The 24,338-nt window shown below is 42.1% G+C and overlaps 2 protein-coding genes and 1 non-coding gene across 10 annotated transcripts in view; 1 reads left to right on the top strand and 2 right to left on the bottom strand.

Annotated features, from left to right (window-relative positions):
* Positions 1-800: 800 nt before the first annotated feature.
* On the bottom strand, positions 801-7,048 carry RPL5 (ribosomal protein L5). Its single transcript, XM_021526150.1, has 8 exons — positions 6,924-7,048; positions 6,184-6,253; positions 5,972-6,087; positions 4,428-4,562; positions 3,673-3,875; positions 2,736-2,913; positions 1,583-1,671; positions 801-964 (listed from the first exon to the last, which is right to left on the bottom strand). Exons 1-8 carry the CDS (start codon positions 6,924-6,926, stop codon positions 865-867), a joined length of 894 nt encoding a protein of 297 aa, XP_021381825.1. The 5' UTR covers positions 6,927-7,048; the 3' UTR covers positions 801-864.
* On the bottom strand, positions 3,058-3,154 carry LOC116183922 (small nucleolar RNA SNORD21). The gene has a single exon (XR_004148633.1). It is a non-coding gene; the product is annotated as a small nucleolar RNA SNORD21 (small nucleolar RNA).
* Positions 7,049-9,864: 2,816 nt separating the features above from the next.
* EVI5 (ecotropic viral integration site 5) overlaps positions 9,865-24,338 on the top strand; it is a 72,728-nt gene continuing 58,254 nt past the window's right edge. Inside the window, exons 1-3 of one of the 8 annotated variants that reach the window (XM_021526183.3) lie at positions 9,955-10,006; positions 22,428-22,479; positions 22,735-22,964. In XM_021526183.3, coding sequence (XP_021381858.2) covers positions 22,471-22,479; positions 22,735-22,964 — 239 coding nt within the window. In that variant the 5' untranslated portion in view covers positions 9,955-10,006; positions 22,428-22,470. Of the gene's footprint in view, positions 10,007-10,170; positions 10,269-21,012; positions 21,235-22,427; positions 22,480-22,734; positions 22,965-24,338 lie in introns of those variants that run through there. The other 7 variants (XM_021526173.3, XM_021526165.3, XM_077785446.1 and 4 more) reach the window with 7 other exon arrangements.

The following is a 24,338-nucleotide window of genomic DNA, read 5'->3' as shown; positions in this document are numbered from 1 at the left end:
GAGGGGAGGGAGTGTGAGGGTATAAAAGCCATGGGCTGCTCCTCAGAGGGACCATCTCCATTTGTTCCTGCACCAGGAATAAACTGCCTTGTGGAACCAGATAGTGTGGGCCCTGCTAAGGGAACCCTAGGGGTGAACTGGAAGGGAACATGGTCTGGTGAGTGTGTGGAGAGTCAAGGGGAACGGCTCTGGGGCTCTGGTGTGTAATTACCAGGGAGTCTCATTAATGTTTCCTTAAGGCCTCTGTACCTACCCCCTATATACAACTTAAAGTGAATTCTCTTATCATGTAAATAATGTGAAGTACTCAGTTCAAGACAGTACCTGTTTCAGTAGCAGCCAAAGCTTGGACGTGACAAGTGCCTGAAAGCCTAAGGTTACCTTTGGGCAGAGGCTTTAGAACCTACTGTGACTACTCTTGCTTTTTCCAAAGCTACATCCAGAGTCCCCACCCCCCGACATGAAGTATGCTGAAAGAGTTGTAAAATACAGGTACAGCCTTAAAAAAAAAATTAAACCTTTCTCTAGTTAGAAGCAGTAAAGTCTTATACTTAGTCCTTGATACTAACCATGCTAAAAATTAATTGAATTGACTTCCTCCTTCTTATAGAAGTAATTCTGATGCAGTAGCCTTGGTCTTTGAAGTCTGTCACCTCTCTTCTCTGTGAAAACTCAATTCACATAGTACTTGGAGAGGAGAGAATAAAACTCATTCAGGTACAGAATACCTAATAAAAAATAAAAAGGATTAAAATATTCTCTATTTTTATAAACTATACAAATAAGCTGGTCTTACACAGTTGCTTCCTCAATAAATTTATTGCCACTTTTTCCAAAGCTTCACAGAAAGCTGTGGAAGTTGTCTTAGCTCTCCGTCCTGCGCTCCTGGGCCCTGAGGAAGCTGGCCTTCTTCTGAGCAACACGGTCTTTCTTCTGGGCAAGAGACATCTTGGGACAGTTCCATCTGTAATGGAAGCACAGTGTGCAGTAGATCCAAAGCAAAAAAGTAGCACTGCATCACAATTGTGATTAAGAATGCAGTGGAGAATATATTCCCACTTCTGTAACGTGCTTCATTTCCTCATAATGATCTAAGGCTGTAGTTAATACACTGCAAAAAGCATGGCTGGACAGTTCTAATTTCTCCAGAGGTAAACTCTGTATTCTCTGTAACTGAAGCATAGACATTATCAAGCCCAGTGCAACAGTTGTGTCTTGATTTCTTTTCTCACAGACCCTTAAAAATCAAAACAGTTTGGTACTGACAAAATAGTCAATAAGCTCTCAGCTGAAGAGAAGCAATTTTCCCCCTGAAAACACTGAGACCTGAAGGTACACACTGTTCCTGCTATTCAAGCCACAAACATTCTTCACTTTGATTTTTTAAATACTTAAGAGCTCTTGAATTATATATTCCTACTGCTAAATTTAACTCTGAAGTTATACAGAATGCTTGTATCTTAATCTAGTCCAGAACACATAACTAATGACGCAACTGCAAAACTGCATTACTTGTTTCACTGTAGTTAAGGTATCTCCAACAGAGAAGTCACAGAGATGTTAAAAAGAATGAGAATTTTACCTCTTTTTCTTCACGTCTCTCTTGGGTTTCTTTTCATGGACTGGATTATCCCGTATAGCAGCATGGGCTTTTTTATACATTTCTTCCATCTTGAGAAAAAAAAGAAAAATACTAAATTTACCATAGTGGTCCAGTTGTAGAATTATAAGAAATTCTTGTGCCTGCATTGTCCCCAGGCATGCAATGTTGCTCTATCCCAAAGGCAATTCTGGCTTTGCTGGTGGTTAATTCAGACCACTAGATCTCAGCTGTGAAACTTTTTTGATGTACAAAGAGCAAGTGTCTATATAGTGACCTAAATCCTAGACTCACTTCATTTGAATACAAGCTATAACTACTATTTGTTTAGAAAGCAGATGAAGTTGGCATTTACATTACTTTCCATTTATAATTTATTAGAAAAAACTAGCAACTAGTAAAATTTATAAAAACCCCAAAACCCCAAGGAAAGAAGAGATAGTTTACTGTAAAAAGGGGATATAGGGAGCTATGTTTTAAAGCTCCAAGATCACTTACTAGGAGAATCAAGCAAGAATATTACAGGCAGCAGGACAAGCTATCTGGAAGGAGTTTAATACTTGGAAAAACCAGAAGAACCACCTCTGTATTCTTACCCATCTTCTAATATTTTATTAACTCTAAAATGTGAAGCAGTACTAAAATAAAGTGTATTACAGTCTAAACTTTCATTAAATACTACCTTGGGCTCTCTCTATTCACCTGGAATAGCAGAACCCCCTTCTAGGGTCACACAAACAGTCCCAGAGATTTGACCCACAACCACATGCCCACCAACAGTTACAAGTACTACAGCTGCAGAAATGAAAGGTCGTGGGGCAGAATAAGGAAAGAACAGAGTGTCTGTACAGAAACTTCTAATCTAGTTTTTTTGTTGGGGATGGGAGAAAATGGTCCAGTAAGCCTGGATTTATAGGCAGAATATTAAGTTTCAGAGCAGGAAAAAAGGTCGCCCTTTCAGAAGTTCTACACTTACATTATAGAGCCCTTAATGAAGGAAAAAAATATTTTCTTTGCGTGGGTAACATACAACATGAGTCACATAGTTTTATGTATCAGCCTTATTTGCATTATTAGAGAAGTCCCTATCAGCATCTCTATTTAAATTCCCAAGCTCCAGCTGGATAAATCTTACCCCATCAGGTGTTACGTTGTTCTTTATGTACTGGGAGAACTGTTTCTTGTAGGCATCTTCATCCTCCTCCATCAGGTACCGCATGTAATCGGCCACGTTCTGGCCCATGATGTGCTTGCGGTGAACCTCAGCATTGAACTCTTTGCTCTCCGAGTCGTAGCCAGGGAAACGTTTGGTGCTGTCAAACAGCAGGTACAGTCACATTAAGGCTCTAATTCAGAGGCTAAGATGCACACTGAAATGATTAATAGATCAGATTCTCCTACTGGAGGGATAGGACCCTCTAATAAAAACTAAAATGAGAAGTTTTAAGTTAATCTCAGCTGCCATCAGTCCCGTCTTGAAACACTGCAGTACGTCATATACACGCCATGGACCAACTACAGCGTGTTCAGTCACTGCAAGTATCATCATGTAGCAGCCAACTCAAAGAAACTGGACAATTAGCCAAGGATAGGACAGCATGGGAGAGGGTAGGAAAACACACAAAAGATCTCAATAGTTTCTCTCCTCCACCGCTGCTAGGAGAAAGCAGCACTCACGCGTAATACCAGTGTTAGGTAACAGTCCAAATATCCATGTGGACATTCTAAATGAAGGTGGACTGCTCAGACATACTGCTGTAATGACAACTGTAGCAAGTACCAGTGGGTTTGTACCTGGTATGTAGTTTTTCACAGTGAAATTAATACCTACACACAACTTAGTGAAGACTTGCATTAAGAAAATACCCTCTGAAGATCTGATAAGGGCATTCACTTGATTTTTGGTAAAAGCAACAAGGTAATTCTTTAGTTTCTACATGTTTCGTAACATCTCTTACCATTTGTACATCAGTATAAAATTATTTCAGCATAAATTGATTAGTGTAAGTAGACTGTCACATACAGATGCATCTCAGGCTAACCCTGAAGAAATTCTTTGCAATACACATTACCTATGAGGGATAGACAGCCCCCCGTCCACTGCACCCTTCAGAGCACCAAAGACTTTGTTTCCAGTGGTAGTTCTGGCAAGACCCGCATCCAGGTAGCATGTAAAAGCACCAGGCTTGCCATCCACACTTTCCACATTGTATTCATCACCAGTGACTTCAACTTGGCCTTCATAGATCTTATCAAGGCCAAATTTATTCAGAAGCTGTGGGGAAAGAAAACACACTTTTGAAATTCCCTCCATTTATTGATAATAATTTAGAATTACCACTACTTTAAAATGTGAATTTCCAGTAGAATCATGTTTTTAAAATTTTTCTTTACAATATTATGTACCCAATACTAACAGCAAAGCTTTTTAATAACTACCACTGTGTGTCTGTTAAGTTCCAACCTTCTGCTCCCACAGGTACACCATGAACTTAAAGACTTATTAATGAACCCCTGTGGAAATGGATGGCTGCTGTTCACATGTTTTTAAACTCTACAAGGTGCATTTCTTACATTTTTATGCTCCCTCCCTCCACCAAACTTAAGGGCTGAGACATAAAAGTGGGCTGCTGAAGCTGAGACCGCATGCTGTCATACCTCCCACTGCGACTTGACAGTCACAAGACGTGCCAAATCTATGATGGCAAAGAGCAGAAGTTACGCTTTTGAGAAGCCCAATGACTCGGTGGGCTGACACAGCAGGGAAGGAAGCGGTGTCTGCTCCCCGAGGGAGCCAGCGCAGCAGCCCCGGCCGTGCCGTACGTACCCTGCGCGCCAGGAGCAGGCCGGTGCAGTAGGCAGCAGCGTAGTTGGTCAGGCCCACCTTGACGCCGTACTTGGGCAGCTCGTGGGCGTAGGCAGCGCACACGATCATGTCCCCCTCGATCCTGGCATAGGCAATCTGGCAACACACAAATGTCAGGGCTCATGTGTTCTTCCTCTGCCACCTACTCAGGCCAGCATAAACGCTGGATCTGAGTGTGCAAAACCCGCCAACCTCTGCATGTGAGCTCAAGGAGTGGTGTGGCTTTGGTTTGTTGGGGGCGTGGTTGTTTGCTCTGCCACCTCCCCCCCCACCATGCTTTATTTGTTTCTGCAAAAGGAGTAATCAGCTCTTCAAGTAAAGACACAAAAGTTCAAACCTGTATTAGGCCAGTTAAAATGTTTGTCAGCAACAACTGGCAACTACCTTTCCACAGAGACAAAGAGGTCAGAAAGAGCCTACAAAAGCAACCCTTCAAAGAATCATTATGAATGGAGATGAATTCAATCCCACTTTAGGATACATCTCAAAAAATACAAGAAGCATGTGACACTTTGTGTTAATACTGTTAGTAACCGTATGGAATGATTTTATTAATCATGATCTAAGACCATCATGATCCCAGGGTCTCCTGAGGGACAGCAGGACTATCAGAAGTTCCTTTCACAGATAGAACCTTCTCCTTTTGACTCTCACTCCTCCTCTCTGCATCCAAATGCTGTCCCATTTTTCAGGATTCTGATATCCTGGAAAGGGACTATCAGTCAGATGTAAGCCCCTGCAACCATTGATTTTCATTTTAAGTTTCAAAGATAAAATAACCTCATTAATGACTGAACTGTTCTCATCAGATAACTACTCTATGAAAATCTAAGTTAAACTTAGCTGCTTCTTTTTGAGCTCAACAACATATTTATTATAAAACAAGCATTCAGAAATTTTTAACTTCAAAATTAGTCAAAACATTCTAAAAATTAAACAAGTGAGCCACAATGAGGAACTGCATATGCTACACACAACTGCATAGGTGCCTACTGTTCTTGTTTACAAGTCTCCTTCAATCTCACAGGAAAGGCACCATAAGGCCTCAGAGCTTCACGTGAGCCACACAACATGGAAACTGAACTCTCAAAAGAGAAGGCACCTTTCGATACAACACAAGTCAATGCAGATTGACAGGTCATGCTACCAACTTTGTTTTCTTCAGCCAAGCAAAAAAGGCCTCTTTTTGAAGCCCTTTGAAAATAGTGAGACACATCTTCCCTCTCCCAAAAGTGTTCTGCTTAGCCCATTATCATTACAGCAGTACAATCGTGCACTACAAATAACCTCACAACAAAAGTGCTAGCACTTGTGAAACTGCTTTTCTACAATGCACACGGTTTATTACTGAAGTTAACACTGAAGCCTGTCCTCCTCTAAGGAGCTCTTTTACAACACAAACACTGTGCAGGCCTGGCCTAAGAAACCCCAGGTGCTCCAAGCCTCCCTCTCTGTGCTGACCTCACCCAGGCTGGCAGGTAAGCAGCAAACACCGCAGGCCTTACCTGGCAGATGATGTCTCTGTTGGTAACGCGCACAATCATCCTGTATTTAGGAGTGTTGTACTTGTTTTTATCTTGAATAACCAAACGCTTGCGAGCATAATAGTCAGTTTTCCCCTCTGAAAAACAACAGTTGCATTGTGCAAAATGCGTGCACAAAGTAGGAATATTCACCAAGGGCATTTAATTATGTGCTACAGGTAATTTAGTAATACCTCTCCTTCTCCTGAATTTCACTTGGTATCTCTTGAAGTACGCCTTATTCTTGACAACCTTCACAAACCCCTTAGATAAGAAACATAAACTACGTGTTATTAACATATAACCCTGTAAGCCAACACCATTCTAACTAAACGTACCATGAATAAAACCATGGAAGAAGCAGTAATTATACAGTTTCTTGTACGTTTAGATGAAAAGAGCACTGTAAAAATTAAATAGAAAAAAAAACCCACTCCGCATATCAAACCCTATAAATTTTACCCCTCCACAGGAACTAAGGCTTCAAGAGAGAACCAAAGCGCGTCTTTTATGAAAGTAGCTTTTAACCGAAGGCCTGTCCGCACGAACCGGAGCAATGGCCGTGCTCACGGCCTGTCACCCCCGCACAGTCGTGACTTCTCTGGCACGTTCTGCCACGGAGCCGCTTCCCGCGCAGCCCCCCGCCCTCAGCCGCTCCGACACCCGCCCGCGGGGCCCGGCGCGGCTGCTGCAGGGCACCCGGCCCCGCGGCTCGGTCCCGGCCCCGGTCCCGGCCCCGCGGCTCGGCCCCGGTCCCGGCCCCGCTCGAGCCGCCCGCGGCGCAGCCCCGGCAGAACGGCAGCCATTGCCACGCCGGCGCCGGGCGGCCGCCCCGAGCGCACGACAATCGGGCTCCATCCGCGCGGGCGGCGCGGCGCGGCGGGCGCGGAACGAAGGACGCGATGCCCCCGAGCCCCCCCATGCCGGTACCGACCATCGTGCCAGGCACTGTCCGGTCCCTCAGGCCGGGGCCCGCTCCGCACAACGACTGCGCTCCGCAGCAAACGGGAAAAGGCCGCGCGCGCCGCGCAGCCGCAGCTCCTGCCCTGCGCGGCGGGGCGGGGCCGCCCGCGCGCCGTGCTGCCCCCTGCCGGCCCGGCGGACCCACCGCGGGCGGGCCGGGCGGCTCCTGCGGGACCGCTCCCTGCGGGACCGCTCGCTGCAGTAGGGGAGGTTCAGGATGGACATTGGAAGGTTTTCTTCACAGAAAGAGTGACTGGACATCGGAATGGGCTGCCCAGGGAGGTGGTGGAGTCACCGTCCCTGGAGGGGTTAAAGACTGGACATGGCACTCAGTGCCTGGTTTAGTTGACAAGGTGGTGTTCAGTTAAAGCTCTGACTTGATGATCTCAGAGGTCTTTTCCAACTTAATTGATTCTGTAATATCAGAGAAACAATGCTGAGGGAAAAATAATAATCCTACCATCTCATGTCTACACATAATGCATTATCACTTTCAAGTCTCTTTATGTTAAATGACTGGGTAATTATTAGCCAGAAGTATATCACAGAGAAGAGGTTCTTAAACAGAAAGAAGTCCATGGATTTGATCTTTTAAAAAGTCACCAATTATGTGTATGTTATAGGATTTTAATTCCTGTCATTTTCTAGGGAAAATTCTCACAACCTATCAAGTAGCAAATAATTAATAACACCAAACAAACCAAAATCTTAATTGAATACTATTCTTACAATAAACTATAGCTGCTTGGTCCTATTGATATTTGATGCATTAAAGCAAGAATATAGACTTGCACATACATATATATATACACACATTGGATCAATGTGTATATATATACATATATATATTGGATCAAATAGGTCAAGTGGCATCAGGTTTCTTGACACTGTCAGACAATAGTGAATCTTCATTCCTGATGCATTTGTCTGGTTATACTCATTAATTTCACTCAAAAAATATCAACAATCCACATTACTAGTTATACATAAGCCATTATTTAAAAAATATTAGTTTGATATAAATAACAAAGAAAAAAAAAAAAAAAGGGGGTTACTACATCAGGCAAATACCAGCATGGACCCTTCTTGGTAGGGACCAGCCAGCTTCAGAAGTAATTTAACTGTTTGAAAGGATGTTGTAGCAAGATGGAGATTAGCCTCTCCTCCCTGGCAACTAGGGACAAGAGAATATAGCCCCAAGCTGTGCCAGGGAGGTTCAGGTTGAGTATCAGAAAGAATTTTTTCACTGAAAAGGTGGTTAGGCTTTGGAAGTAGCTGCCCAGGGAGGTGGCATAGTCTCAATCCCAGGAGTTAAAGAAATGGCTGGATGTGGCACTTAGTGCCTTGGCTTAATTGCAAGGTGGTGGTCAAAGATTGGAATCAATGATCTTGGAGATCTTTTCCTAAGAACCTAAGTGAAAAGTGATTTTGTGATTTAAGAATTAATTTTAGAAAGCTCAGAATTCTATGTGCTTTTCAATTTGTACAGAAAGTATCAGAGCACTTTTTTTTCTCCCCTCTGGCATATAAATCCATTGTCTTCAAAAATTCTGCTGCTAATACTGGGCAATTACTTCCATGACAAATACCTCACAGACAATGTATCATAAGCAAGACTTGTTAGTCTTTTTGTTAAGCAAGGAAAACCAAAATCGATTTCTTGCTCTTCTATGTAAAAAGACTTTTTACTCCTCAAATACCTCACCACGGTAAAAATCAGCCTGGTAACCTACCACACCCACATACTTTCTTGCTCATTGCCACCCTGCAAAATGGAGACTCCAGCTGGGTTTATTAGCCCCACCCCCAGCATCTCTTACAAATTCAAGGTGAATGACTCCTCTGGGGTTTTTTCCTCTGGCTTTTAGTGACAATGTTTGTTGGAAGGGTGACTGCTATTCATACACACTCTGAACACGTTAAGGTAAAAGTTAGTATTTTCAGTACCTTAATGAAGTACCTTTTTTTCATGACACATTGATATGGGGGAAAGTATAAGCTTTCTCTTTTTTCCTTTAATGCTATTTCTCTTATATGTGGTATTTTTACTTAGGTGTGTTCTGGAGAGCAGGGTGTCAAGCAGGGGTTTTAGAGCAATGTCTAGTACCTATAAGTCTCTTGGACTGGTGAAAATGATGCTTGAGCAGCATCTCCTACAAGCAGGAACCCTCTCCCTGCAGAGGACTGAAGGCAGTAAGGCTGTTGTATGTGACTGGACTGACCCTTGTGGTCACTTGTAGGAATTGGTTTGGATTTTTTTTGCTGCTGCTTGCAGGAGTGACAGCCTTATTTCAATGAACAAAGAATTTAGCTGAAGGCCTGGTGATAACCTATCGCTGCTATTGCTGCATGCTTTTTTTTAAAAGAATGTATTCTTTGCATACTTGGCTATAAAGTAGTGTTGTAGAGGAGTGTATGTATGCTGGTATTCATAAATATTTTAAAATAAAAAACATTTATTAGACGTTTTGTTAGAATTTTTTTCCAAATGAAAATTTCCGTATGGTTTTATTTAGAGTCTCTACTCGTTGTAGAAGAACAATGGCGAATGGGCTCATTATTAGATGGGGAGCCGCTGCGGGCAGACAGTGTCTCAGCTGTTTGTGTAACCTAATCGGCATCTGGCAGAAACGCGTCTGACAAACGCGGCAGGGACGGGCCCGCCTAGCCCGAGGCGGTGGCGCTGCCGGAGAGCGCGCTGCCGTGCGCAGCTCCCGGCGCAGAGCCGGCGCTGCGGAGATGCCCGGGCAGACGCTCTGAGCGCACCCAGCCCCGGCTCTCCGCGGAGCGGGGGCTCCGCCTCGTGCGGCGCCGCGCTGCCTTCGTGCCGCCGCCGTGGGGAGCGAGCGCGGGCGGCGGGGATGCCGCGACCCGGGGCCGGGCGGGGGCTCGGCTCACGGCGGAGGCGGCACCGGTGACACAGCGGGAGACCCGCGCGAGGGCAGCACACGAGCGCGCTGCGGAGACGGCTCGCCGGCCGGCCGCCCAGCGCAGGGTACCGGGAGCCCCGAGCCCCGCGGGGACGGCCGCGGCACCACCCGGGAGCAAGCGCCGGTGGGTTCCCGCCGGCGGGCCCGCGGGCTGCGGCCGCCCGCAGGCAGCGCGGCGGGGCAGAGCCGCCGCCGCCCCTCCCGGCGGGCCCGCGGGGCCGGCGCTGCCCCTCGCGGCGGCTGCGCGCCCAGTGCGCCTGCGCGCGGCGCGGGCAGGGACGTGGCCCGGGAGCCGGGGCCGGCGGAGCGGCGCGCGGGGCTCGGCGGGGCGCGGACGCCGATGCCCGCACGCGCCGCCGCTTCCCGCCGCGGGCAGCGCTCCCAAGGTGAGGCGCGCCGGGCGCGCGGCCCCGCCGCGGGGGCGGAGGGCGGCCGGGCCCGGGCGGGGCGCGGCGATCGCGGCCGCGCCGTCCCGCGCCCTCGGGCGGCGGGGCCGGGCCGAGCGGTGCCGGGGCAGCGCCGGCCGCCCCCGTCCGGGCCCTCCCGGCGCGGCGGGCGGCGGAGCGGACGGCGCCGCCGGGCGGGGTGTGGGGAGGCCGGGCTGCGCGGCCCTGCCCGGCTCGGGGGCCGCGGGGCCGGCGTGTCGCCGTCCCTCCGCCCCTCGGCCCGGCGGGACACGAGTGGGCAGCGGGCGCGGTGGAAGCGCCCTGAGGCACCGGTGGCGGGAGGCGCCGCGGCCCGGGGAGCCTCCGGCGGGTCTGTCTGCAGAGGGTGGTTCTTCCTTGGCTTATCGCGTAATGCCGGGCCGGGAACCCGCGGGTCTGTCGTTCTAGAGCGAGATAATTTGCAAACACGGGAACTCCTGGTGCATCAGCCTGAACGTGGTTATATAATGAGGGTAAAAAGTCGATAATAATGTTCTGGCTACTTATATATTCCAGGTTAAGTTATTCTGTTATGGCCGTGCTTCTGTGCTTCCGTGTAACACCTGCTAATCGTTAGCATTGATAAAGCAATTTTGTGACAAAGGAGAAGTTGGCTTATACGATTTTCAATTTCCATTGTGAGCTGCCATTAACACTGCCTGCATCAAAACATTGCACTCTGCATCACTCTAGGATAGCTCTTTTTTTTTTCAAAGATCACATACAAAAGACATAGAAAGTAGACACTAATACAGAGAAGGACAGATAATATTCAGTATGTTTTACTTATCTCCAAAAATATTTGCAAAAAATAAAACAATTTTTTTTTTAATTCACTTTGTTTCACATGCCTGAAGGAAATGGCAGTTGGATCCTGTTTGCTTTACTGGTATATAGCATTAAAATGTTTTTATAAATGTGCCTGTTTATGTCTCTTCCCTTTCCCAGTGTGAGTTGTCAGCTTTGATCACAGCCTGTATTTATGCGTATAAAGATTTAAGGCTTATTTTGAAGTGCATAGATATGAGTTCTTTCTCAAGTAAGGATTAGGAGAGGAAATAGAGACAGCCAGTGAAAGAAGGGTATGATCAGGAGGAAAGCACTCAGTATTATGAGTCAGCATTGCCTGAATTTTATCAAGTGGGCTGACAGCAGCTGTAGTGATTGTCACTGAGTGTCCATCGAGCCCCACAGTACTTTGAAGAGGAACAGATGTTTGGAGAAGAAAGCTTCAACAGAACAGCCCTACTTCCTTCCCATATCTTTTCCTACACTCTCACAGGTTGAGGCTTAAGCGCTTCCTGAGCTACAGCTGGTGGCTTGGATATTTTGTTCTGGTAGTGTTGGTTTGTTTGGTTGGGTTTTTTCGAATTGCTCTTTGTATCTTTGTCTTCTGTGGACTTGTTTAATTTCTGTTGAGCAAGTAAGCAGGAGGTGGTTGGAGTAGTTGAAAGGAAGAGGCAGGACAAAAGTCCTTCCAGATTTATGTCAGAAGAAGGGATGGAGAAAGTGACATGCCTAAACAGTTACTGTCAGTTTATTTTCTGGGTAAGACTGATAGTAGACAGAGGCGTTCTAAAAATGGGAAGACAAGTCCTTTGTCATGAAAAAAACTTGGCTTAAATGCTTATTTTGCTATTTCAAGGTTCTAATATCACAATATAGAAGGGGGAAAGCTGAGTTGGGGGTATGCATACTTAAGATTGTTTACCCTTTCTTACTTTTAAGTTTCCTTAATTATAGAAAAAGAAATTCTAATGCTTACGAAACGGACAGAATGTAACATTTTGCATATAATTTTAAGTGTCAAGTGCATAGTTTATAAGAAAAAATATTTTTTGTTTGATCCAAGAAACCTTAATAAAAACTAACCTTGAGTTTATGAATGTCGCTTTCTAAACTAACCTATACTTGCCTTAGTTATAGTCTCTTAATTCTTATTTGTAGACCCATTTAAAACAGTTCTTGAATATGTCACTGAAGTTGTAGGTAGCATGCTGAATTCAAGCTTTGTGCCTTCTCTGTTTGTAACACTTGACATCACGTGTTGGCAGTGTTTGGATTCCTTTAAGTTGGGAATAGTGTCTTGCTTTCATTGTAGTGATCTCTGCTCAAGTGTCTGTGCATTGCAGTGCATCCTTTCCTTCTCCAGCAAGTGTTGGTCGCAGGAAATGGGTAGCTGGTGATGGATAGAGCCTGGGCCCTGCTCTGCCTCTGCTCATTTTACACATGGCTGTGATGTGGTTTTGTCCTGTGTGTGTGCACAGAAACCGTCTGCTCAGAGAGCAGACGTGATTTAGTGAATTGTCACTCTCTGTAATTACTCCTAATGTCATCTAACTTCTGAGAACACTGGAAACTATTCTGTTTAGCCATCAAGTGGTGTTTTGGGGACAGCCTAGGAAGTGCTGAGCCTGCTCTAGAGTTCAGGCAATGGATCTCCTTTCAGTCACAGTGACAAAGGTGATGTTAATAACAAGACTGTCAACTTTGTTTGCTGATTGTCTATAGGACTGATCCTCCTCAGTCCCAGAGAGGCAGTTGTATATTTGGGATTGAAGTAACATGCTAGCATGGGTCTTTTTTCTAGACAAGAAGTAAGGTGGTGTGATAGCATGACTGTGGACACCTATTTTGTCCTAATTTTTGACTTGGAAAGCAGCCAAAAGCCATCATCAAATATCTTTTTGTTCTTTTGCCTAAACAAACCTTGCCTGTCTCTGATGGGTTATGTTACTTTATCATTTTGTCTGACCAGTATTGCTTTTGTTTCTATGATTCAGTCCTTTGGGAAAAAAAAAAATTCCAAACTTAGTATTTTGTTAGTAGGCTGTGTTAATGTATTCTGCCATATGGTAAGCTAGTGATCTTCCCAAACTCCTGAGTTTTCTTGTGGCCTATTGTCATGACTAAATCTTATTGATTCTTAGCATAGCATAAACTACCTGTTTGATGACATCATAACAGGTTCTTAGAATTTTGACTCATCAGTATCTTATACTGCATTTATTATGGGTTTTTTTCATTATTTTCATCAGGCTGGCAGATGGGGTCTGTCTTTCAGTAATGGATTGTTGTTGCCATAAATTAACCCTGCACTTATAGCTGTTAGAGTAGCTTACTGTTAATTTTCATTATGGAAGGCTAAAACTATCAAATGTCACTTAAAATGGGTGTAAAAAGATACTAGTTAGGCAAAACCTAACATTTTGAACATATACTGTTGACATAACTATTGTGTAGAAGTTAGTTTTATGTGTCTCACTTTTCATGCATTCTTCTCAATTATATGTAGCTCAAGCAGTGAACTACTTCCAGGCATAGTAAAAAGAAATTCCAACTTCTACGGTGCCTGAAACAGCAGAACTAAAACTCAATATTCATTGAGCAAATTAATTTTTTTCCTCCATTAGAATGCATTACTGGTGGAACTTTAAGTTTGGCTGAAGTCCTAGTAATTATTTCCCAGCCCTTTGGAGAAAGAATTGTGATCAGTCTTTCTAAAGACAAGATTGCAACAGCAAGTTTAAATTCCATAATGAGACACGTTAAGTTAAAATGGACTTGGGATTTTTATGTGAACTTTCTGGTGTCAGGCTGACATGAAAAATCATCTGTGTTTCATTGATCTCCTTTTGTTCTTCCCCTGTTTTGAAAGAAGCAAACAGGCCCTTATTTCCAAATGAAAGTACACAAGTCAGTGGCCAACTAATCAGAAAATAACTGACTTCATCTAATGATGAGCAGATACATAATTTCTCTGAAGAGCCATTTCCCTTTTCTTTATTAAATATCTAAAGAAAATTAGATTTCTCTGTGCTGTGCTCAGAGAAGGCTGCTGGAGCACTATTACAGACTTGAATGGCATGGAGGGAGACCCTTCCACAGCACAAAAGTACACTGCTTCCAGTTATGCTGTAAGTGCTTGTCAAGGCAAGTCATGGCTATGGTAAGTAAATTAGTGGGCAAAATTGAATATTACTGCAGGACCACAGATGTTGGCATGGATTTAAAAGAATTGACTATTGATGTTTGCAGCTGCGTTTATATCTGCTCTGTTTACTGGATAGCTTGGACACCTTTCCTATGTGGAAATTACTAATTAGTCATGCTTCTCACTGCAGAAACTTTTACATTCTATTTCTTGTCTGTCAGCAGCTGCAGGTTGCAATGAGTTGTAGTTCACAAGAAAGGCTGGTTACCATTCTTGAGTGTACCTGATGGAAAGGTCACCTTTTAGCTGATCATTTAAAGGAGAGGAATATCCTGAAGGTGAGGGACTCTCCAACCTCTGTATTTTTTTTTTTTTTTACTTCTAGGAAGTAATTAATAAAGTTTTAAGTGTTACCATATTGCATGAGGGACATGCTTATGTCCTGTGGTTTCTCCATTAAGTCTCATTTCATACATCCCTTCGGAAAGGGAACTGTGCACAGCTTGGTGAATGAGAGATGAGCATTTTGGTTCTAACCTGCACATTGTGTTTATCTGGTCTCTGTAAAAAGGAGCATTCGACCTAGAAAATTCTTGAGCTGCTAGTACATAAACAAAGTTGCATGGAATGGTAAGTGTTAGTATGTCAGATACTAAATCCTTTTAAACTTACCAATTAAACTGCTTGTAAACTTTGTCTCCTTTTTAAGTGAAGGGTTGTGTTAAAAACATTGGTTTTGATTAAGGGTCAGTGAATATTTAAAAATAGGACTCAATTGTTTCTCACTTCCAAAATATGGACCTGAAGCTTTTAGTAAATTTAACTGCATTTGTGCACTTTTGTTTATTTTTGTCCTAATTGTAGTGTAGATGCTAGACCCTCCTCCTTTCCAGGAGGAAGCTATGCTTTGGGGAATGAGTAGGAAAGTAAAATCTGTAGAAAGGAGCTGTAATTATAAATATGTGTGCTTCAGAGTGTGTTAGTCTTTTGTAAGTGTCTGATGATACTTGAACTCCAGTTAAGTAATTGAGTTGCATTTTACTGAAGAGATAAAACCTCTAAATCTTCCAATCTATTGCATAAAAAAACTTGACAAAGTTGATTTTATTTTAGCTGATCAATCTGACTGTTGCCTCTGTTTTGTTAGCCAAGGGGATGGTCCTTCAAGTATATGTGTGTGCCATTGACATGCTGAACCTCAAATACAAAGAAATTTTCCAGATTGATGTCTAAGAGAACATAGGAAGTTTTCTATTAAAGGTTTTTACTGTAGTCCATCAGTATTTTTTCTTGCTCTGAGGAGCTCTCAGGCATCTTTGGTATCTATTTCTTTTCCCTTGAAAGAAGGCTTCAATTTCTTGAAGGCTGTTACATTCCTGTGTCAGACATGAAACTTTTTTTGATAAAGGACCATTTCTAGATGGACAGAAGATAGTGTCAGCAAAAGCACTGTGGTTTGTCTTCTCAGCTCACTGGGACAATGCTTGATGGACTGTAAACCACATTGGACTGCAGAGGTAATTAAAAACCTAGAATTGTTATTGAAAATAAATGAAATTTAGTACAACTTAGTCAGTGATGGAAATGATGCTCATATGACTGCTCAATGGTTTCAACCTGTAGTGGGTCGCTACAACATTTCTAATGAAGTTCCTCTTTGAAACACCTCATATATTAGTTGTACATGTGAACTGCCACTTCAACCTTCTCTGGGACCATCAAGATCCCATAAAATGTTAGTCAGATGATGAGTTTTAAAGAATGATGTTATGCTAAGCTTTGATAGCCTAAATTTTATACTATCTAAAATGTTAGATTGCTTTATTTTTTTTGTTTCAGAAAGACTTGGAGAGCTAGTGTGTATCAAATTAAATAGAAGCTAGTGACTGGTAACCATGATATTCCTGACTACTGTTAAGTGTTATTACAAGAAAAATCAGGAATATGAGCATAAGTGAGGACTTCTCATTCATGCTTTGGCAATAATCAGTTATATGAGGTTTTTAGTGTAAAAGACCCAAATCAAGTTTATAGTTGAAACCATGTTTGAGCCCTGAATTAGGATTTTAGCTTGTATGGGAGCATGATAGCTGGCTGACTCACCAGCTCCATCTCCTGCAGGTGATGTTGACCAAGTTGATTTAATTTGTTCTACAGATATTGGAATGCTATTAACTTTGAAGCAGGAAGAAGACTGGGTCTATGGAATGCTATAAAACTGGCTTGAAACCACATGTACAATTTCAGACCTAATTATGTCGACTTCTTTTTTTATGTAGAGTAGTATGGAGATTACTTCCTGTATTCTGGAAATTCCCATTTCTCTTCTCATGAAGAGAAGAAATCATTGAAACAAATGATACATACAGTAGTGTTTGTGTAAGGCTTGCAGTTATTTTTACTTTGTCATGTGGTAAGAATAGTTGAGATAGTATTTCAAGATATCTGTAATCTTTTGGGTAATCAAGATATCAAGATAAAATTGTTTGATACAAATGTTCCTCAGGGAAATGGAGGAAAAATATAGTAATCAAATTCAACGTGTACACTGAAATACCTTTTAAAAAGAAATCTAAATAGATTTTTTTAGAAAAAACAGATTTTGTCTGGCAAATGCAAATACAAGGAGTGCTAACATAATTAGGCCTTCTGTAAGTGATGCACATTACCTGGGTATTCTCAGGGAAAAAGGTTAATACATTTGTATGTAATGTGGAATGTTGCAGTCTACCTTTAGTTGGCCTTCCTTAAAATATTTTATATGCAGCCTCATTGCAGTATTCCTTTGAGTAATTTGAAAAACTAAACACAGTATTGTAGTCCTCTTGGTAATAAAGCCCTGTAATCATCAGCTAATTAAGGATACTAAACACAAAGTTGAGATACTGAATTTTATATATTTTAGTTGGCATATATATATATGCTGCATATCATGCATCTGTGTTTAGTATCACTATAAACATTTATTATCTTAGAGGATGTAGCAGACAGGTCTGTGTCTTGCCTGATTGACTCATCAGGCGGTTGAGAATTGCTGGCAGTTCTGTTTTCCCAGTGGAAACTGCGGTAAGAGTACAAAGTCTTTGGTAATTAAGTCTTGTGTCCCCCATTGTTTTAAAGATCAGTTTGTTCAAACTCAAAATTCACACATTTCTTTAGGAGGGATCTGCAAGACCTTAGGCAGGCAGAAGCCAATTAATTGTTCCTGTGCTCTGGGTTTGTTGTCAAGCTGGGAGCAGTGTAGCTGTTAACAGGACTGGGAACCTGAATGAGTGTGCCTGCTTTGGAGCTGGGAGATGCCTGCTCAATTCTATGTGTCCTCCTGCACAGGGTAAGGAAGATGTGCCCCTGCCTACTTGTCTCCAGACCTAGCCATCCTCAGCAGAAGGGGTTAGTGTCCCAAGAGTGGGCTGGAAGTGGCATTTGTGTTCAAAATCTAGGATAAATTGGCAAGTTCTTGAGTGATCCCCCTCCACAGAAAAAGCACATGTTTACAATCTGTTGATTCTATTTTTGATCACACATCAATAATAATAATAGCTTGAGCATCCTGATGGTGTTCTTGATGATTTGGCATACGTACCAGCCAATGTAGGTTACCTTTTGTACTCTTGAAAGGTAACTTGGATTTCAGCATCTGAAAAATGCTGGGAATAAGAAGGAGACCAATTCTCTTTGCAGAGTTGAAAAACTGGCTGAGGTGAGTTGAGCGAAGAACTCTTTACGGGGAGCTTCCAGCCTGGGCTGGTTAGCTGAAGGGGGCTGGAGAGCTCGCCTGGATGTGGGAGGTGTTTGGACTCGGGGGCGATCTGGGCTCCAGCTCCGCGTGCGGCCGCGCTGGAGCAGCCGGGCGAGCCGCGGGGAGCGGCGGAGCTGCAAGGTGTAGTTGGATTTACCACTGTGACCTAGCTAAGATCATAGGAGGGGCACTGTGGAGTATCTGGCTGTCCTCGGTACTGCTGAGCACGTGAGTAGCATTTCTTTTCCACAGCGATGAAGAGTAGCAAAGGGAAGGACACTTTGTAATTGAAGTGCAGAGCATCGTGCTTGCAGGCAAAAGGCAGACCCTGCTGCAGGCCTGCTTGTGTGTCTATTAAAATAATAACCAGTTTTTAAAAGAAATGCTTCTTTTGGAAAGCCTTGAGGACACTGCCCAAAAAACCCCAAAGATTAAAGGTTTAATGAGACTTGTTCTCTTGAGTCTTTCCAGAATATTGTCTTAAGCAAAATCACATCTCTAAAGAAGGGAAGTTAAAATGAATTCTCACACAGATTTTCCTGTGTTTGCTGGAGTTGGTGGTGCCCAGTGAAACTATCTGCTGTCATTCGTACTAAATGTATTCTCATTGCTGTCCCTGTGATTTGTAACCAGGGAAGCCCCAGTTTGTGTCAGGGCTAGAGTGAAACCTGTTCTCTGCTTCGTGCTGTCAGAGAAGAGGCGCAGATGTCTTGGGAGTCAGTAGGATCCATTTGTGTACTGTGTGTACATATTGTCCTGGTGTGTGACAGATCTTGTGGCAGAGGTTGTCAGCACAAAGGTGGGAGGCAGCAGTGGTGGGTCAGTGATAGCCAAGTACAGCTGTGATGTTGGGTGGAACAGTGCACATGGAATTGGGACTGGTGACGTAGCAGGGATTTTCAGTCTTTATTAAGAGGAGGGTAAAGAGTTGAAAAGGCAGGTATACTCAGTGTGTCCATAGGAAGGCTGGTGCATTGCTCTTTACAGGAGGAAAAAAAATGAAACCAAACTATAGAATTGTAGCTTAAACTTGTTGAAATAATTAATTCAAGTAATTGGATTTTTACATGTTAATATTGGTATTCCATGTTTTCCACATCACTAGAATCAGGTGAACAAATGTAACTGCTATTACCATACGTTCCTAAAGAGAATCAATGTTACTAATAAACTACCATTGAAATAATATGCTCTATTGCCAGTGATTTTCTATTACAATTTAGACAAAGTTCTATTTTCATGTTAGTATTTAAAGGAAACCAAAAGAAAAGACATACTTAAACAAGCAAAACCAAACATCTAAAATATTACTAAGGACAATATACTCACTTTCAAAAATCCTGGTATTTTATAAATTATTTCCTGGATATTATAATTCCAAATCAGAGTATTTTATTTCCACTTCTCATCAAAATACTAATTTGTTCTCAGATTAGAGTAAAACCACACAGAGGAAAGAAACTAAAAACCATGCATATGACTTATTTTCTAAGTCTGATTAATATTCTGATGCATATTGGATTCTGGAGGTAATTTACTAGAGCTATAGATATAGATATCTATATATATAGATACAGAAGAATCTATATAGATAGAGATATATAGATATATAGTTATAGATTCTTCTTTATTAATGAAGTATGCATTTGTTCAGATCAGTTTCTTGGGATACAGCCCCAGGTTTTCTGCTTTCAAATTTTGGTGACCTGTTTTCTAGAAGGTCTTAAATCACTTTTCAAAGATTAGCTCTGTAAAATCTTCCGTCACTGTTATAAATTTTGAAATTACGTTAGGTGAAATGATGAAATATGAAAAATCCTGTTACTGTATCCTACTTAGGGAAATGGATGATGAACACATAGCTAAATACCTTCATGTCTTGGTTCAGGAATCTTTGCTGATGCTGACAAGTAAGAGACCTGGCTCTAGATATTTAGGAAACCTGGAAAAGCCTGGCAAAGAGGATGTAGATGTGACTAGTTAGCTGTTAGATCAGAATTGTATTCTTAATTTAGCTTGGCCCTAGGTGACTGCCATAACTATTTTCCCCCAAACAAATTCTTCATGTGTTTTTGATGCAAATTTCACTGTGAGCCTTTTGATCTTCAAACATTTGCTTTTGGTACTTGTGCACTTTGCCTACTCTGTGTCAATGTTTTCAGATAGCTGGCTAGTAATAGTGTTGGGGTACTAATTCTCTTCTAATGCACCTCTGAGCTGCCCTGAGAAACAGTATTGTTAGGCACATTGTTCTGACTGACTTAACTGCCATCTTGCATGGTTTTCTTGGCCATATATTTTTCTATATTCTTCACATAATTGGCTTCTTCACACTTTTGAGTTAATTTTTTCAATGCTCAGTGATATGTCGGTGAATGAATGTTAACAAGATTCTTGATTTCTGTCCCTATACCACCCCCCTTCAGCTGTCTTACTGTACAGTGTAAGCCTCATCATTTATAAGCCAGACTGACCTTGAATTTTGCTTTATGCCTTAAGTCTTTCCAGTTACTTTACTTTATGAAAAGATAAAAATTGAATGTATGTTTTTTCTTCCCATTTGCACCACATAGGGTATTACTCAAAATCTTTGCTTTTCAAGTCCTTACACCTAAGATTCTTAGAGCGGGTGACTCCTAAAGCCTGCTGCGTATGGCAGTCATTTTTACTGTGTTAAGATTGGCCCTGGTTCTGCCATCATTTTTTTTTGGAATTACTTGTGATATTTTAAGCAGTTTAAAGCCTTTGAGAAAATAATCAGTCTTAACTGAGATGTATGGGTTACCTTCATTATAATTTGATTTTATTCAAAGTGAAACAGCAGTAATTTATCCTTTCATAGAAATAGCGAATAAAGTGAAATATTAATGCATGTATTAAACTTAGAATTTTGAAACCTCTAGTAATTTTCATTCCTTTCTTTTATAAAAGATGGTGTCAAATGCTAGCGTTGGAAGCGATATTTTTCCAAGATTATATTTAAAAGATATGTGTTGGGATCTTTGTGTTGTGGGTTTTTCCCCCTTTTTTCCTCTTTTTATATATCTGACTTTTGCTGTCCAACAGTGACAAGCACCAACTGGAATCTTTCTGATGCTTATGTTGATATCTTACTATCCCCATCTGTGGTTTGCATCCCTGCCTCTGAAGACTTCAAGCAAAATTTGATCCCATTTTCAGAATGAATGCTAAGCATATGGAAACTTCTTCTAGTCTGCTAGGAGAGCTCTTAGGTGTCATGTTTTTGTTGGAGAGTAAGTGGGAAGGTTGATTACCACTTGTTTGGGTTTGGCCTGTGTTGTTCTGCTTGTTTTCTGGAAGCATTCAGTGTGTCTTCTTTTTGATATGAAAATAAAATACTGCTGGATTTGATTGACAAGAAAGTTCATTGTATCCAAATAAAAGCTACTGTTTCAGCAGTCGGTCACTAAGTCTATATATTGTGCTTCAGATAAATGCACAGTGTGATGAGATGGAATTTTTATTTCGTTGAAATTTTGCTTTAATTAGATTCTATTGGAGGATCTTGGAAAGGGATTTTTTCTTCTCTGTAGCTTAGTGTTTTTAGTGTCTTAGTAATTATTTATAGGCTGTACTGCAGAATTCTTTGTGGCATTGAGTAATTCAGTGTTTTGAGGAAATCAGCAATGTTCAAAATAAATAGTTACCAGCAACACCACTTCAGAAGTTCCTCTGCAGCCTTGGTTTTGCCAAGTTGTAACATTTGCTAGGCAGCTAACTCTTCCTCTAAGGTGCCTCTGGATTTCCTTTGAGTTGAGCTGGGGAAAGATTAAATTCTAAGTTCCTGTGTGTCAAAGCCTCTTGTATGTTCAGATGCTGAAGGGAAGCTCTAGTGAGGGGTTTACTGGAAGATGCCCCTGACAGCTGCTCTTCTGTCCATTGCACTGGTCAAAAAGTAGCGGTAGATAATGATCAGCACCAGTTAACCTTTGCTTTCCCAAGCTCACTGCTTCCCTGACTCTAGCAGCACCTCTTGCTTTTTCCCCAAAATCCTGGGGTCTGTCCAGGCACTGGCAGTGGGACTGGGGATCAAGGACACTTGGTGTAAGAGTGACCTGAAGAGAAAGTGAGGAAATAAAAGAGGCAGCAGTGTGATGCCTTCCTGTGAGACTTTGAGCTGTTGTAGATTTAGGGGCATAGATTCTTTGTGACTGTTTTCTGCACACTGGCAGTGGTAGAAGATGCTTTGCTTTGGTGTATATCAGAAATGTGGTGCCCCTGCTCCTCTGTCCTGGCACTATAGGGATTAGTGAAGGTGAGCAGTGGATGGTCTGGGGGGGGTACACTGATATTCTGCTTCAATGTCTATCAGTGAAGTAGTTGATTGTTTCTGTATCTATATTTCTACAGTTTCTGTACCATTATTTTAGTTTATCAAGATGTTTTAAAATAAGTTTTTATTTCTATTTATTTTTATAATGGAAAGTCGGAGCTGATCCTGGATCCTGTGGTATTTCTGTACTGCAGAGATGAGCTCTGTGAGTATACATCAGGAGTTTCTCCGAGTTTGTCTTTGTGGATTAGCAGCATACTTGCATGTTACTTCTATAATACTGTATTGCTGGTGATGCTTGTGTTACTTCTGACAGCCTTGGGGTCCTGGAGAAATAAATAATCTCCGTGTTGCTTTGTGTATATTGTATATTTTTCCCTTTGTTGGATGCAGCAGGTTTGCTGGAAGAAAGGAGTTTAGAAAGGACAGCTTTTGCATCCTCTTCTTTTTGTCGATACAGGTGGCGACAGACAAGGTTGCAGGCAAGCTGAGCTCCACTCTCTCATGGGTGAAGAACACGGTATCGCACACCGTCAGTCAAATGGCCAGCCAGGTGGCGAGTCCATCTGCCTCCCTGCACACCACATCCCCCTCCACCACCCTGTCCACACCTGCCCTCTCACCATCCTCACCAACACAGCTGAGCCCTGACGACTTGGAATTACTTGCTAAACTTGAGGAACAGAACAGGTGAATGGAAAACCTTTTGCTCTTCGAAGTACAGTAATGAGGCTAAAAGTGGTTTATTGCAATTGTAGCACAGAGACTGTTAAAGGAGAATTAATTAAAAATTTAATGGCACAGCACTTAAGTTTGTATTTTTGTGCTGTGTTTTTACAAGTTGTGTTTTTGTGAAACTCCAGAAGGTATTTTTCTCTTCTGGTTTTACAGGAGTGTTTGTAGCTGCCTCCAATAATAAGAAATTACACAATGATTCTTAGTATCCAGTTTAAAGTAAATTATCTCAGGGATGAGACTTGTGTATAACTTTCTTACCTTCTAAAATCATAACTATAATTTCTATTAATTTATTGAAATCTTAAATCTTTCTAAATTCTTTTTTTTTTTTACTGTTATCCAGTTCTTATTTCAGCTACGTAACCTGTTATGTAGAGAGATAGAACTGTGTTCAGCCACCTTTTCGCTGTTACACTAGTGGTGCCTGATGCATAGTATCTTAAATTAATTAAAAGTAAATTCCTAATCAGTTTTTTCTGTTCATCTTGCCTTTTTATGTATAGAAACAGTTTTTATGGTAGTTTTTCCATGTACCTGTTTATCTGCACAGTGTACAATTGAAGATGCAATGTTCAGGTGGATTGGTTGCTCTTGATGTGCACAGTGATGTAAATTCACAGTATTACTAAGAAATAAAATTGGACTGTATAATTTCTTAATGCTAAATTTCCAGAAGCCATACTCACTTGCAGTTTTGAGGCAGGACTCCTAAGTCATCTGTCCCTTTACAAAATCTGGTTATATTTGACAAGTATGTTTCAATAATTTTTGAGAGGTTGGCTGTAAACAACTTGAGCTCCAAGTAGATCTTTAGACTTGGCAGGTAGCTGCAGGGCTTTGTTACCTATTGGAGATGGCTCTCCCTGAGCTGTAGTGAAGTGCAAGGTTTGATAATTTAGCTCAAACTAACTTCTGTTTTGGCTTCTATGAGAGTGCTGGCCTTTGCACTGAGGCAGTAGAGGTACTCTTTGATTGGGTTGGGTTTCTTTGGAGGTCTTTTGGTTTGGTTTCTTGGTTGTTTGGTTTAGGGAGGTGGGGGTTGCTTTTTGGTGGAGTTTTTTTTTGTGTGCTTCTCTTTTGGTGGTATTTTTTGTGTGTGTGTTTTTTTTTAAATATTATTCATGTTTGGGAAGGGTTGTTTGGTTTGGTGTTTTGCTTTAATTTGTTTGTTAGTTTGTTTTTTCTCTGCTGAGTCAAGTCTGAGAGTAGTAACTTTCAGTGGAGGAGGAGAGTAACTGGGGGGAGGAGAGGCAATGCCTGTGTGTCACCAGGCATGTCTTCTCCCATGTCTGCATTCTGCAGCCTGATAGCAGCACAATTTGAAGG

The sequence above is a fragment of the Lonchura striata genome, chromosome 9 (assembly GCF_046129695.1).
Source record: "Lonchura striata isolate bLonStr1 chromosome 9, bLonStr1.mat, whole genome shotgun sequence".
Lineage (NCBI taxonomy): Eukaryota > Metazoa > Chordata > Aves > Passeriformes > Estrildidae > Lonchura > Lonchura striata.
This window is presented reverse-complemented; position numbering and strand designations above follow the sequence as displayed.

Bases quoted from the DNA above. Each gene is read 5' to 3' on its own strand.
- RPL5 (XM_021526150.1), bottom strand. The intron at 4,563-5,971 runs GTAAGGCCTGCG...GTGTGTTGCCAG, and splicing joins ACAGAGACATCATCTGCCAG to ATTGCCTATGCCAGGATCGA. The intron at 965-1,582 runs GTAAAATTCTCA...CTTCCATTACAG, and splicing joins AGAGACGTGAAGAAAAAGAG to ATGGAACTGTCCCAAGATGT.